A 16,550-nucleotide genomic window follows, 5' to 3' on the forward strand; every position below is an offset into this window, starting at 1 on the left:
AACGCGTCAAATGACCACATTTTTTGCTTCGCCGTGTGAAATGACCGTAGCAGAGAGGAGTCCCTCCCTCCTCCATTACCTGCAGGGTCATTACCTGTGGTAATGTGTCGATGCAGTGCAACAGGGACAGTGTCTGTTCATCTTCCTAACTAGCCCCATTAAAATCCATCCGGCTAATGAGCCTTCACTCAGTCCTCCGGTGATTAAGACCTACTGCTTGATCTGTGCAGCTCAGTCGGCCCTCTGCCTTCGTCTAGCTCCGCTGTGGCTCATGTATGACCATGTAAGGGGGGGGTTGATTGTGGGTTACGCAGTACATCACACGTCGCATGAAAGAATATTGGTAACTAATAAAATTACGGCCTGCCCACTTCCTATACAGCCGTCTGATATTATATCTGAATATTGTCATTCCAAACCTTCCTTGAACTCTTTGTGTAAATCCAGATTATTATTACTTCTCCTTTAAGATGCCTCCAGCCAAATGTTACTCATCTCTTCCCACACACATGGAGAAGCAGTCATCATTATCATATAGATGAATTCCATCACGCATGGAGCTGCACACACTCCCACACACACATACACGCATGTATTCAAACTCATACCTGTCCAAGGATGACGACTATATAGATACAAGCAACGAGCAGGGGACAACAATATTACACAAACAAGCAAACCAAGCGACGCCACCACACCTGTAACACATGACCGTTGATCGGTACTGATCATCGCGGACGCCCTCCGAGTCTCTCGTTCACGTGCTCGCCGTGCGTTCATCCACCTCTTGCCTTGCTCTCCCTTTTCCAGTGAATTAACTTCACAAGTGCTTTGTTGGCGGGACCTCGGGGTGATGTTGCCAAGGCTTTTGATTTAATATCTGTCATGCATAGGGAAAATTAAAAGAAAAAGAAAAAAAACTGGAAAACTACAACAACAACATGCCTTGAGGTCCGCATGGAGCCTCGCAGTGGGAGAGGGGGCCACTTGTCCCCGCCGGGCAGAGTAGATGTGTGCACCCAGTGGGGGCACGAGGACACCCCGGCACTCCATCGTCTGTGGAGAGAACACACAGCTGGAATGCATAAAATGAATGATCCATTTTCTCTCCTCCCATGTGACATTTCCCTCACCCCTCCGCTGTGAGCCACTCTGGATCAGGGGGAGCTGCTCTTAAACTGTCGGGCCCTCTTGACTTCTCGCCATCCGCTCTCCATCACTGTCTCCTTCTTGTTTTCTCTCAAACTTTTCTGACTGTCAGGGGCTCAGAGGGCAGCTGGAAAAACAGACCTCCAGGCCAGATGAAGAAAAGATTACAGCCAGACTGTAGATGTCACTTTATAAACAAAACACAAAGTTTGACATTAAAGCAACGCTGTAAAACGTTTTCTCTTTCATTTGGATGTTTAGTTGATATAAAATCGAACGCACCATTGTTCAGTTCCATACAGTCAGGGGTTTTGATGCTAATGCCTCATGTGGACTGATGTGAGTTTATGTGAGAAAAAAAAAAGATCAGACATTGCATTGTGAGTTTTCACACCCTTCTCAACTTGTGCTACTGTTATACCATGTTTTGGCATTATATCATAATGTGACTTGGGGCCGAGTGGCGCTACATGGACTATTATAAGCGTACTTTTGGGTTTGTATCGAAGCAGAAGCCATTTCTGGAGCTTTAATCAAACAACTGCTGAACACCAGTTTTTCAAGTTGTCAATTAAAATATGAAATGATGACGACACAGACACCAAAATGCTCAATATATCCGATTAGATGACTGACTAACTTGCCTACTTTCACTGCCTCTGGTTTTTAATTTAAAAACAGCCGTCTCTCATATGGGTGTTCAAAGGTGAATTAGATCCAAATCAAATGCATGATGATGTAACTGATCCACCATTTCCTCTGTCTTAGGGTTCTCCACAACTACATGCTGTGGCGCATCGTGGCGGCGCTAAGTGAACACCTGTCCACCGCCTTCCGCAGCACCATCCACGAGTTCTCCCGGGAGATCGACGGCACCGAGCAGCAGCTGGAGCTGGGCCGGCTGTGCCTCACTCAGGCAAACAAACACTTTGGCATGGCACTGGGAGCCCTGTTCGTCCAGCAGCACTTCTCCTCAGAGAGCAAGGCCAAGGTAGGGGTGGAGGCCTGATGGAGGCCTGGAGAGACATGGAAGTGATGGAGGGATTCAGGTCATTCTGTCCTGATTTTTGTCCATATTCATTTAACTCATTCCATCTGGACAGTAGCCAAATTCTACCCAAGTGCCGGAAACAGACATTTTAGAAATCTACTCATGAACTGCACGTCAAGCAAGATCGGTGCTGCCAAATTAGAGTCTTGATACAGAATCAGAATGGTCTCTCTGCCTCTCACATCTTCAGGTTGTGCTCTCTCTGCCTGGGCCACTCACCACTAATCCCACACCTCTGCCCTTTGGTCCCCATCTCTTTCCCCTTAATCCTTGACCGATATGTATTCTCATCGCGGACCCATGTCCCACTCCAGGACATGGGGATATGGTTCCCAATAGTATTTCTAACCTCTGTAACCTCATGCTCTCTTTCGTTAAGCCCTCCATCATCTCCCTTTCACCTCCTTCTCATTCTCTCACGGTTCCCCCCGCGTGCTTCAGCATACATTGATCTGCCTCGGTTCTTCTTTCCCTGCAAACTTTTAAATCTCCGTCAAAACATAAAGCAACAACTGGATACATTCTGGGCGCTAATCACGTTCATTGTCCCTTAATTTAAATTCCCAGGCTCCTAATGTTCCATTTAAGATTCTAATAAGATATTAAGTGTAAATTTCAATAATGCTTCAAGCTAATGGAGCCTTTCTAATTAAAGAAAAGGAATAGCAAAGAGGAATTCTTCCACCTATAGTACTGGAGGTTTTAGCCAGATGGAGTTCTAATCCCACGGGCAACCAAACGTTATTCAACGATCCTTGTTGTAATGTGGAGGGTCTAATGTGAGCAGGATAGAATGTCTCACACTGATCATTTCACATCGCTTAAGCATCAGTCTGTACTAAGTCGGCATGTCCACACAGGTTGGAGACCTCATTATCAACAGTAGAGGCACCGGACCTGTAGCCAGTGGCGATGTGTGTTCGCCTCGGCCGACTCACGGATGCTGCTTACCTCAGCATGAAGAGGAATTAATGAGTCTCAGGAACTGAGGCTGATAGATGAGAGACAGGGCGGGAAAGACAGGCTTTCTTGTTATCCTGAATCGCCAATGTAGGACTCAACATGTCCCGGCAGCAGATGTGTCTGCAGTGTAGTTTGAGAAAGCACCTGTATACTTCTTTAAAAGTTTCTCAACGCAGAAGAAGCACTGATGTTGGACCATTCTGCAACGTTATGGTGAAATACTGCATGTCATCATGAGCTGTTGGATTGTGACAGGATGTAAACTCTTCTCTCAAACTAAAGTCAGATGCATGACGATCCCTTACATCCTGCTTTGCACACTCTTTGCAGTGACACTGGGTGTAAACTGATCGTTATAGAGTTGTAAAATATAAAGGAGATGTGTCCAATCCTAAGGATGGGTATGAGGGCCAATTTTTGGCATATTTTAATGGATCACCATCAGCTTAAATTAAAAGTAAAGTGCTGTACTTTGCTGTGTTATGTCCCGCTCATTAACCAGGAGAAGTGTACATAACCTTGAAGGAGCACCTTCGTATTTTTAGCCTTCGCTGTACGTCACTATTCACTGGTTTCAATGGCAAGCGTTGCTGTTTGCAGGTCATATCAGCTGTCACTAATTAATATGAATCAACTTGATGACGGGTTGAAATAAAACATGTCTGTTGTTTGTATGACGCTCTACGTGGGCGTCGTTATGGCGGGAGTCAAAGAGGAAGTCGGGTCATGTGTAGTAAAGAGCGATCAAGTCCACGTAGGGAGGAGGTTGGGGTGGGTGGGTTTACTAATGATACAGCATTGACAACATTTCAGGTTGAATTTACTTTACCTGCCAAACATACATATTTAAACCCAAACCACAATTCTTTCCCAAACCTTGTTGGTTTGTTGCCTTAGCGTACAGACTGTACATGTCCGTTGACAGGCCATTGATGGACGAGGGAGGGCGTGTCTGGCACATGGGGGAGTTGCACAAAGCGATCTGATTGGCTGACAGATCTGTCTGCGCCTGAAAAGTTGAATTTTTCTCAACTTTTCTGACGCAAGCGACGCAAGCGATGCAACTGAGCGGACCCACAATTAATTTCGGCATATTGTGACGCATGCAAAGTCAATGAGATCCGTCCACTGACATGTACAGTGGGAATGTAGCCTGACCCTGACCACGTTGTGAAAACAGACGTTGATTTGAAAAGAGCTGAAAAGGACACATGCAAAATAGTAGTGCATCCATAGTCTGAAATGCAGGACCACGCCGACGAGAGTGAGAATGTGTTGATGTTACTGTATCTCCAACCGCACCAACACTCTTCTCTAGTAAGACGATCAGCTGATCAATACTAGTTAGGAGTTAAACTAAGATGAATTATTTTATAGCTTCGGTATTCGGACTAGCTAGCTTGTGAAATATTGTGCCAAATTTAGGAATCTACGGCTGCTTTAATATGTCTATTACATATCTATCACTGCTGCTGTATAAATGCATCACTAGATACCCAATATTAAAGGACTTGGTTTGGGACATTCCTAATATAAACATAGTTGTTAGGGCTGCTGGGTTCATAGCTTCCTTATATGACCTGTAACTAAAACAAGGATGCAAAAGTGACATCAATCAGTTTTGAGTGCACTCTCATCACATCCATAATATTTCATCAAGGTGGAGGTGACTTCATCTTAATGGATTCTTCTGGAAGTTGGAGGGGAAAAGCAGGAATCAAAGGCATTCTCAGTATTGATAGTTTCACAGTGGCTTAGCAGCTTCCTCACATTATAACTTGTACGTTGCACTGCAACTGAAAGCCTTGTGCCATTACAGATGACAAGTCAGAGCGTCCCATTTCAGTTACTTTGACTTGCGTTGGTGCTGGCAGCTGGAAAATAGGACCGTGTCCCATGCTGTTTGTGAAATGAAATCAACATTTCAGTGCTGGTTGAACGCTTAGACTTGTGGCTTGTGGTGTTTCAGCTGCAAATAGGGTCAGTGGCAATTACATATCGGACATGGGATTTTGAGTTGCACAGAACTGACATCAAAACGTGCAGCAGTGTGCCTCCAAAGAGGGAAGTAAATCCACCACTGTAGGCGAGCGGGTATAACAGAAATCCAAATCGTTAGTAACGCAAGCAACCCTCTGAAAAACGGCGGCACTATCTGCTGGAGCATGAGAGGCCACTTTGATTACACCTTTAACTTTTTGGTTTGGGGAAATCCAGCAAGTTAAAACCCTGGATGATTCTCTGAAATATTCATGGCTGAATTACAGGGGTGGAAAGTGTACTAGAATAATATGTAGTACTCCTATTTTCAAGAAGTTTTACTTTGAAATATGAATGTTATTATCAACCTAGATAAAAGTAAAAAAGTAAGTCTGCTAACTTATAGTGTATTTATTTTAGACCACATAATTCACAGTCAGAACCGACTGAAAAAACCTTGAAGACTTCTTCCATGTGATGTCCCTCCAGGTACAGGAGCTGGTAGAGGACATAAAGCACTCCCTGGACCTCCGGCTGCAGGAGCTGGACTGGATGGACGAAGCCACCAAGGAGGCTGCCAGGGCAAAGGTGCAGAGCCTCGCTCAGCCTCTGCATTACAAACACCACTCCCTGTCATATCCGATTAGTATTTGAAAAAGAGGATTTCATTATTTCTTTGGAATTCCTTTTCTTTCCGGGGGTTTGATTGATTGCTTGCTTAGATGGAAGTGTGCGATAGAATACATCAAGGGCTTGACATTGAGAATTGCGGATCGCCTAATCCGGATCTCTCTGTGGCGCTGATTTAGGGTCTGCACTGCAAGATATCCCGTCTAATACTTTTACAATCTGAAGTTATAATCCTTTTAGTGGGCCATGCTGAATATAAAGAGCTTCCCTGTAATCCTATTACACTGAGTTTGCTTGATTAGTTGATGCATGTGCGTGCGTGTGCGTGCGTGTGTGTGTGTGTGTGTGTGTGTGTGTGTGTGTGTGTGTGTGTGTGTGTGTGTGTGTGTGTGTGTGTGTGTGTGTGTGTGTGTGTGTGTGTGTGTGCGTGTGTGTGTATTACATACAGCAAGTGGATGTGGGGTGATGTTGGAGCAGTTCTTTCCTTCCCTCCATCACACTCTATTCTTCTTCTCTCCACAGCTGAAGTACATGATGGTGATGACGGGATACCCAGACTTCCTGCTCAAACCTGAGCTCATAGATCAGGAATACGGGGTGAGTCATGAGCCATGATTTCATTTCCCGGCATCTCTTTTCTTGCTCCGTCACTAGAATGATTCTTCCATCGGACATTAACATGCAACCCGAGTGATTGAATTCGGATGGGAGAAAAAAAAAATACGTCAGGTGCAGGTGTAATATTGGCCAAGACATCTCCAATAAATAATCTACTTCAAGTATGTCGGAGCAACCAGGTGTGTGTACAAGCTGGTAGCAGGGAGCTGAGCTGTGAGAAACGAGTGGGGGCAGCTGTATATACAGATGTGCGTACTGAACATGTGGAGACAATGTGGATGGGAAACCATCGAGTGCATCATAAATGTGGTGCTAAGAGTATGGGAGGTGACTCACATCAGCAGGGGGAAGTGGCACCGAAATACTGTACTTCAATACAGTTCTGAAGAACTTATACGTTACTTGAGTATTTTCCTTTATGCTGTTTTACATAAAATAAACTACCCATTAAGTACAGTGCAGGTCTGCATTAAGTGTGTCTGCAACGACTGCTGCCCCCCCGTCTCGACCACAAGCTGCAAACAGCTAATTAGTTCTCCTCCTGCCAACATAAGAAGACGTGCCTTGTTGTTGTGTGCTGTGTCATTTGCTTCATACCCTCCTCGGTCCACACTACACCCTCCTCGGTCCACACTACACCCTCCCACCATGTGACGTGATAATCAGGCCTGTAGTTTTTCCATCATCCTGCTGACAAACAAACGAACAATAACGTAACCTCTTTGGCGTAGGTAGTAATCATCCTGGAACACAGCGATGGAACAATCCCAATTTAAAAAAATGTCAAACTGCTCCTTTAACAGACATGAGAGGCGTTCACAGTCACTTCATACCTTTTGTTTGATTGTTTGCAGTTCGATGTGGACGAGAAGACCTACTTCAAGAACATCATCAACAGCATCGAGTTCAACATCAAGCTGTCGGTGAAGAAGATCCGGGAAGAAGTGGACAAGACGGCGTGAGTGTCGTTTCCCCTCGCGTTACGCCACGCCGAGTGCGTGCCCCTCTAATAAGTTTGACATGCCCAACATGTGTCCCCCGCGTGAATCTCTTCTTAGTTTGACACATTTGTTGACGCGCCTCTAAATTAAACCAGCAGATACCGGAGTCAACACACACAGCTGGAGTAAATCCATTTGACTTACTTATCTGCGGCAGACAGGCGGCAGAAAAGTGCTTCGGGACATGCAGATTCATTTTTCTGAAAACCTGTACCCCCGGATGGAGCGCCTCTCTGCTATGACAACACATTAGAGTCACATTAGTATTCCAAGGTGGGCTCAAAACAACCGTTTCATTGGCCCCGAAGAGTTAAATCACACACTTTCATCACTAAAAAAGTGAACCTTTCATCGCTTGCTCAGTCTTGTTGCTGATAAAGAAAGAAACACTCGTCCTTCCATCCCTCCACATACTGCAGATGACATTCACTCCTACAAAAAAAAAGGGGGATTCTCAAACTTTCAGTTAGTCATTTGAGGGATTCTGTGCCAATCGATCTGTGTGGCCTTAAGTGGATTACCACGACGGTCCGCGGCTTCATATGCAGATGGGAACTTTGGCCGTGGGACCACACACATCGACTATTTCTCACCGGTAGGGTTAGGCAAAGAGGCCGAGGTGTTTGGGATTCTGTTCAGGATCAGTGTTTTGGAGGAGGTAGATTGATGATTGGAGTGTGTGTGTGTGTGTGTGTGTGTGTGTGTGTGTGTGTGTGTGTGTCCCGTCTTTAAAACCCTGTTTTTTTTTCTTACACTGTTTTCCTCAGGTGGCTTCTCCCTCCTCAGGCCCTGAACGCCTACTACCTCCCGAACAAGAACCAAATGGGTGAGTGTGTGATTCTTCATTGCACACACTGATATTTGTTTTCTCAGTCGCCTCCACACACACACACACACACACACACACACACACTCCTTTCCTCGCTGCCATCCTGCACCACGCATTAGTTACACACAATTTCAAAGCGGCGCCGTCTGTTTTCGACAGGTCAAACGCCGCGGACGCTTGGAGGGTGGGGGGGGGGAGCGACGCCACCTCCACATATCATATTCTTTCTCATTGCTCACTTTCTACTCTGATCTCCACCTCACATACTTAATACCCCCCTGGAGGAAAAAACAAGCAGTAACAGCCGAGTTTGTACAAATCTGGCCTTGCGCTGCCCCCCCCCCCCCCCCCCTCCCTCCCGTCGTCTTCTCCCGTGATTGGCCCGCTTGTCTGTGTCTGCCTGCCAGCAGGATTTAATCTCTCGCAGAAAAATCAATGGTGTGCTCGCAAGCTGATGCTAGAGGACAGGAGGAGTCAGACAAACACAGTCATCAAAGCCCCCTGGGTCATTTCTTTAACCCGCACACATTATTTCTCTCACTTAAAACCAGCCACTTCAGTTCTCATCTCTGTGTTCATTTTCATATTCTCCTTCTTTTTAAAAAAAAAAAAATCAAATTAATATTGCCCACTTACGTTTTACATCCATCACTTCGGCTCCCTTTATTCAATTTATAGAATCAGGTCCTGTTTGAACATAAAGAGACAAGGACAAGGATTTAATTAAAAGTAGCTCCCTGACGTAGTGGGGTTTTTTTTTTTATACATGGACAACTTTGGCTCAGAGTCAGTTAATGGTTGATTTCACCCACACTGATACTGATAATGTCAAATCCAGATTACCTACATCATCATCATCACTTTTCCAACACCAATCATGGTTAGTGAAATAGCCAATTAATTTGTTTGTTTTTTTAGATTATTCAATTTGGTAAATGGACCTGCAATTCTCTCCTCTAGTCTTTTTAACAAACTCAACGCCCTTTACAATACATGTCAACATTCACACACACACACACACACACACACACACTCCCAACCCAATCTAATAATTTCAATCACACACCGAAGGCCGTAAAATACTCAAGTTAAATCAAAATACTTCCAAACCATATGGTCTTCGGGGACAGTTTGAGGTTCGGTATCTTGCCCAAGGACACTTGGGACGACATGTGAACTGGAGGTTGACATACTGGATTCTGATGGGGGAACCACTTGTTTTACGCCACAGCCTCAACTATAAGTCTGTAAAAAACATGATGAACAGCGTCTCCAGCCATGCCAGCTGCTCTTTGAGGATGGACAGTAGTTCGTTCAGCTACTGTAAATACAGACGTGCACATTATGTCAATGCTAACATGCTAACTCTGTCGTAGTTTATGGTTAGCGTGCTTACATTTGGTAATTAGCACTAAATACAGAGTACTGAGTACAGCTGAGGCTGATGGGAATGTCATTTGAGAGTCAGGGGGGATCACCAATTAAGGTTATTAAAATGCATTACAATTCCTCCTGAGGGGAACATGATCATATTTGTTGCCAAACCATCTTGTCAATGGTTGTTTCAGAGTCATTAGGCTTCATCCTCTAAGGAGCATGAATATCTGCACAATATTTCATAGCAATCCATACATCAGCCATCAGACATTTCAGTCTGGACCAAAGTGGTGGACAGGTGGCCAAAGAAACGTCAACAGTCAAATTATTAGTGATTCAAAGGTCATTTCACGCCAATGAACCAAGTCTTTTAGAGCTACAGCCTTTCCTTTCTTTGGTTATGAGTCACATTATATTTTTGTCACTCTACTGAATTCATCCTGCTAGTGACATCCTGTGATCAGTTCAATAATAATATTCTATACATGATCCAGCAGGAAACTTCAGCTACTGACACCAGAGAGCGGTAACAGGGGATCATTTTTTTGATGGAAACGTCTGAAAGAGTTCAAGAGAATCCGGGTGACGATTTCAGTGAGCTAAATGTCGTCTCCGGAGTGTGTGATGGTGTGGAGGTTCAGAAGTGGTTGTTAGATGCAGCTTCATGCGCATGTGGAGGAGATGTTAGCTCTGAATGTGTGCTGGAAATAGAAAGCCTATCTGTCACTGTGCTCTCTAGCAGCTGCACTATACATTACATCCTGGCTCACGCGGCTTTAAGGCATCAGTGTTTTCCATTTCCTCTAAAAAAGAGACTGTATCAATGTGCTGACTTTGATTTTTTTTTTAAATCTGGACAACTCCCCTCATGTTGTTTCTGTCTTTTCTTTCATTTTCCAGTCTTTCCTGCCGGCATCCTTCAGCCCACTCTCTACAACCCCGAGTTCCCACAGTAAGTAGTCCTCCTCCTGATGCTGCCTTTCCCTGCTGCGGTCCACAGGGAGGCAACAACATCGCCGCCACCGCCGCCAACAACAAAGGTCATTAACGGCTGCGTTAGTCTGGCAAACCTCTGCTTCCCCCGAAGTCCCAACGAACCAATTTAACTACCCACCAAGAGCTCAATTACTGAACAAGGTCCCACTAATGAAACAGGTGTCATTGAAAGGTCGCCTCCCTAAATGCGAGTCCATCGGGTAATTTGATGGTGAACGAAAGTAGATAGCCTCTCCGTCTGACTCCGTCGCTTCTATTTATCTCAGTGAGCCTCTTGTGATTAGAAATTGATGGATAAAGAGCCACGGCATTATTGGTCAAAACTGGAATCCGAACACAAATTATTCCCCATTTAGATGTACATTTATATAGAAGCTCCTTGTGTTTTTAAATTCAGTCCAGACAGATACGGGTATTTCTCGGCCGATACAAGGTTTCTAAATGCAGCTGCTGATGGGCAAAGCTTTTGACATAGTTGAATTAACAGTTAAATCTTAATGCTATTAAACTTGCAAACATCTGAAATGTAAAAAAATGTCTAATTGCCATGATTACGGGAATCTCATCAGTGAGTGAATTCCTCATTTTTAAACTTAATCACCGGAGTGGACCATGAAGAACTCTCGTTACCTTACTGAGCACCGGTTGGAAAACAATATATCAAAGTTTTGGGGTTTTTTTGCGTACAACAGCAGAAACAAACAAATGTGCAGGTTGGAGAGGGAATTATGACTCTAAACTCTTAGTTTAGGACTTGAGATTTGAAGCTCATCTGGACCGGACCGTTGTGTAGACCCGTCCGTCTACGTTCCCTCACCGATGGTCTTTTTATGTAGTGACCAAAATAACGAGGTGAAATGAGCTTCCTGAAATCATTTTTTAGGAATAGCACGACTTGAAACTGACTTTGAAAGAGAGAAATTATAAGGAGGTATTTAAATGTTGACATTAAGTATTCAGCAGTGATTACATTCCTAAATTAGGTATTGAGTTGCTGCTAAGAGGGAAGGCCAACTTCTCAAGTGTTAAATGTTGCTTTGAAGATCTGCAAAACCTCCAATACCAGCTCTAAGTACTTGACTGTGGAGTCACAGGGCTGCCAAAATCAAACAATAAATCTGTTAAATAAATTAAGGTGGGAATATAAAGACAAAATAAAATGACGATGGATAAAACAGTGAATAAAAATGTGGAGATAATAATGCTTATTTGAATCATTCTTATTCTTTTTCCACATTTGATTGACTGTATTGTTTAAGCATACTAAAACGTATTGCTTGACTTCATACCTTACAGGGAACCATCGTTTTCCTTTCAATCATTCAGTGTGAAAATCTAGTGCAAGCTTTATATTGACATGAGAATGCTACCGTTTAAAAAAAAAAAAGGTTTCAATGGTTATACCATCAATAATTAAAATGAAGCAGAGAATGAACAAAGAACATTTAAAAAATCCATTAAAATAATAGACCGTTAACTCAGATGTCGGAGTGTCCTTGAACACACCGACAAGAAAGCGATTCAGCTGAAACATTTGTTTACAGTGATGGATCACCTGTCACAAGTAGGTTTCAACTCTCTGCAAGTTGCTTTGCAAACAACGCTGGCATGAATTAAAACCAAATGGCTGCCTGGCATAAAAATCAATCCACAAAGTTGTGATGGTTTAGAAAACGGGCAGTAAAGAGCCGATGCACCGCAGCACTGAGGAATGTTCAGGTAAACAACTATATTTTACCACTCAATGAACCCTTTGTTAACCAGAGCTACTCACTCTGGGTGAACCTGCTGCTGCCAGTATCCAGTATTATTCTAAGCCAATGCATACAACAGAGCAGCACCCGCTGCATGAGTACACACACACACACACACACACACACACACACACTACTCAATTAGCAATTTATGTACCGTACATTAGCTAACACTTCTATGTCTTCATTAGAGGTGATCACAACCACTGCTTCTACCTGCTGCCATGCATGCTAATCAATATTAATTAATGGTGTGGTAAAGTGTGTGTGTGTGTGTGTGTGTGTGTCCCCTTGAAGTTATTACTGCAGTAGCCCTAACCTCCCACGAACTTTCACTCATTCAGTCTCACACACACACACACACACACACCTCCTCCTCCACCACCACGTTGAGTATAATGAAGCTTCAATCAGCCGGTTAGTTTAGTGGGGGAGTCGGCCCTGTGTGAGGCAGCGTATCGACTAGCTGTCAGAAAGTCATTTTCAGACGTAGCCATGTGAATAGACCCGAGTCTGCCCTTTCATCCTTCTCCATATCTACATGCAGCGCAAAGACAGCACTCCGGCTCGGCCCGGGGTCAAGGAGGGGTGGAGCGACCCGCTGCTTTTTTGGAAGTAGGGGACCACATGCAGGTTCTGGGTTCAGTGGTTGCTTATGCAAGGTCGGGACCTGTTAGAGGTTGTCGTGCTTTTATAACAACAACTTGGGAAAAATAAGATCTATGTTCACACTCAAGCTGAGAGGTCCCGATGCTGATTGTATTCCTCACGTGTAAAACAGATGTTTGCAAAAACGGTAAAGAAAGATGTGGCACGGAGCTGCTTTTTATTCAATGCTGCTCTGAACCACATGGATCCAACATCCTAAGTGCATTTCAGTTAGTCTAGCTTAGCTGAGCGGAATTAGCAATGAGGACAACGGGGCAAAAACAAGGGAAGAAAGCCAGGGAGCCTTCTGTAATGAGACACCTCGAATCAGTCAAAAGGCATATTGCTTTGTTCTGAAGTGAGTAGATATGCAAAGACCTAACTTTGGCTGTCTGTGGAGCGAGCACATATTGACTAGATGTTACTACATTAAAAGATAAAAGGCTGCATCTCTAATGCCATGAATAAAGAAGACATCTAAGGCTGTGTGCAATATGCTTCAGACCTTTAAAGAAGCAGCATTTGTAGAGCGCAGTAATTAACATGATACACCTCATTAGTTATGATAAAAACCAAGAGCCCGGCTAGCTTTTCGCCTCTTTCCAACGTGTTTGGTGAGCTAACTGTGTCGCGGCTCTAGCTTCATGTTCAACAGACAGATGTGAGAGTTGCATCAAAGAAAGAAAGCAAATACGTTTAATCTTTACAAGGAAACTAAAATCAAATGATCAAGAATGTGTTTTATTGCTGAGGAATTTAACTTTTATTTGAAAAGTTCATAATCTTGCTAGAGGCAATTAAAGACTTATTTTTAAGGCAGTAGACACCAAGGAAGTGTTAGTTGTGTGTAATAGTGAATATTCCTCCTCTCTGCTGCAGGTCTCTGAACTACGGAGGGATAGGAGCGATCATTGGCCACGAGCTCACACATGGATATGATGACTGGGGTAAGAAGTGCAGCCTCTCCACATATAATCCATCACCACGGTGCTCATACGCCCATGTTGCCCTCCTGCCATCACATCAAACCGTTCTATTTCACAGAAAGAGCCAGGCTTCCCTGATGATTTGTGTAATTTCGTGACATTTGTGGGATCTGCCCGCGACCGTAAAGACTACTTTTAAGCCACAATCTCACAACTCCCGCTTCCAGTCAAAAGGGCTGCCAATCTAGATGCATCAGGAAACCACAGGCTTCTGTGGCAGACAGTCATTCGACAAATTTAGTTGGCTGGTAAACCAGCTCAGTTGGCCTTTGGACTGGATGCGTCAGCCAAGCTCAACGCTACAACACTTTGCCTCCTAATGGTTCGACTCCCGCAGCAACAAAAAAAGCTTCAAAGATGGGCAGCTTTTTTGGACCGTGAAGGAAAGTTGCAGGATGTGCTGTCGCCATGCTAACACTGCCCCTCCCCTGCCCTTTTGCCCTTCATCTTAGTGATGCAATGGTTCATGTCCCTAGGGGGCCAGTACGACCGCCACGGCAACCTGAAACAGTGGTGGACCGAGGACTCCTACAGGAAGTTCCAGAAGAAGGCCGAATGCATCGTCAAGCTCTACGATAACTTCACCATTTATAACCAAAGGGTGGGTCTGGGCACAACACACACACACACACACACACACACACACTATCAGTATAATATCACATAGATGTATGGGTCAGCTGATATTTTGCAAAGATATAAGGTTTATATTGAAAATCATATGTCAGCAAGTCAGTGTCCTCCTCTTATATGATGCAGCTTGATTTATTGTTATTTCTGATTACATCGGTGGTGAACTAGATACACATGATAACATGTACTGTATATTTCCTTAAAGGAGAACAACATTTCACATATAAAGATGAGTTTACTTAGTACTACTGTGTAAAACAACAGAGCTTTGATGGCCCTGGGGGAGCTTTGTCAAGTCTGGGTAGGTAACCCTGGTGATGTCATCGGGTTGATATCAGATTATGCATTATGATTAAGAACAAAGAGTCTGCATTCAAAACTGGGGAAGTAAAAAATGTTGACGTGTATCTAGACAGGCAGATTTGAACAAAAGTGCATTGTATTGTGGGAAATGAAGCATCCATGGCTTTTGGTCTTCCCTTGAGCAAAAAAAGGTCAGAAGATGTCATCGTCTGCTGCTTCAATATCGACCATTCTGGGCTCAAACTAAAGAAAGAGAAGTGCAAATCTAAAGCATATTTTCTAAAATGTAGAGTTTTTCTTTTAAACATGTGAAGGATCTTCAATGAAAAACTACTCAGGTTTGTCTTTCGATCGCATGCCAGACCCTGGATTGAAGTACCTCCTTGGAGTGTTTCAGTGCTTCTGGTGTTTCCTTCCTGTGTGTCTAGGTGAACGGTCGTCTGACGCTGGGGGAGAACATAGCAGACATGGGAGGGCTCAAGCTGTCCTACTATGTAAGTAATATTCCACACCATCAGTGTTCAGATACTCTGGCTACGTGGCTTCAGGGTCTCTGTGTATAAACGCCTTGTGTGTGTGTTAATCTAGCACAAAGGAAATCCCAATGCAACAATACTGTCATCATGCTGCTGGTCAACGTTACGTTGGCTGAAGTAAACCTTCCATCATGTTTCAGGGATGAATGTCCTGTTTGGTTTCAGATCTTAGTTTCTCTCAGAGAATATGCTAACGTTGGGTCATAATTGACTTTGTATCTCCTGTCTTCCCCTCCACGCCTGTCTCACTGCCCAGGCGTATCAGAAGTGGGTGAGGGAACATGGTCCAGAGAGGCCACTGCCTGGCCTCAAATACACACACGAACAGCTGGTCTTCATTGCCTTTGCTCAGGTACAGAAGCCTCCCAACAGCGTCACACTACTGCCTCTCATCACATTTACATGTTAAATCATTTAAGCTGCCACTCTCGGCTGGAGGGACCGATCATAGAGAGCAGGTAGGAGTTATGTATGATCCCAACATCGGCTGATGGATGCATTAACAGTCGGAAGGATCAACAACGCAGCGTTGATGACAACACAGTGGCTCTAAGCACCAGACCACCCCTGCTCCTTGGAACTATTACGACGATCATTGACATTCATGGCTTTATGTAACGTTGGCAAAATCTAGACACACTTTTTAATGCAATTTGCAGTGTTTTAGCTTTCAACTTTCAAGCTGTTGCCACAAGGAAGTGATATGAAAAGGGTCAGAAGATAAATCTGAGGGGTGATGACACGATTACAGAGGTAGATAAGCAGGGAAACAATGTCCTTTTGCACAAGTTTGTATCGTTTATTTTCCTCTAGTCTTTGGTTTTTGGATTATTTTACCTCTTTGGGCCTCAAACAATTATTTAAATTAAATAATATGAGAAGGGCTACACAGTGGTGTAGTGGGTAGCACTGTCGCCTCACAGCGAGAGGATCCCGGGTTCGATTCCCGGGTCGGCCCGGGTTCCTTCTGTGTGGAGTTTGCATGTTCTCCCCGTGTACGCGTGGGTTCTCTCCGGGTTCTCCGGCTTCCTCCCACAGTCCAAAGACATGCAGGATGGGGATAGGTTGATTGATGGCTCTAAATTGCCCGTAGGTG

The 16,550-nt window shown here is 44.2% G+C and overlaps 1 protein-coding gene across 2 annotated transcripts in view; it reads left to right on the top strand.

Annotated features, from left to right (window-relative positions):
• The window catches only part of ecel1 (endothelin converting enzyme-like 1), a 40,062-nt gene that overhangs the window by 22,006 nt on the left and 1,506 nt on the right, over window positions 1-16,550 (top strand). Inside the window, exons 7-16 of one of the 2 annotated variants that reach the window (XM_084018769.1) lie at window positions 1,918-2,140; window positions 5,633-5,731; window positions 6,296-6,370; window positions 7,246-7,349; window positions 8,160-8,218; window positions 10,499-10,550; window positions 13,876-13,943; window positions 14,435-14,583; window positions 15,347-15,412; window positions 15,711-15,806. In XM_084018769.1, coding sequence (XP_083874895.1) covers window positions 1,918-2,140; window positions 5,633-5,731; window positions 6,296-6,370; window positions 7,246-7,349; window positions 8,160-8,218; window positions 10,499-10,550; window positions 13,876-13,943; window positions 14,435-14,583; window positions 15,347-15,412; window positions 15,711-15,806 — 991 coding nt within the window. The remainder of the gene's footprint in view (window positions 1-1,917; window positions 2,141-5,632; window positions 5,732-6,295; window positions 6,371-7,245; window positions 7,350-8,159; window positions 8,219-10,498; window positions 10,551-13,875; window positions 13,944-14,434; window positions 14,584-15,346; window positions 15,413-15,710; window positions 15,807-16,550) is intronic. The other variant, XM_084018770.1, reaches the window with a different exon arrangement.

Source organism: Eutrigla gurnardus (genome assembly GCF_963514095.1).
Source record: "Eutrigla gurnardus genome assembly, chromosome: 10".
In the NCBI taxonomy this organism is placed as follows: domain Eukaryota; kingdom Metazoa; phylum Chordata; class Actinopteri; order Perciformes; family Triglidae; genus Eutrigla; species Eutrigla gurnardus.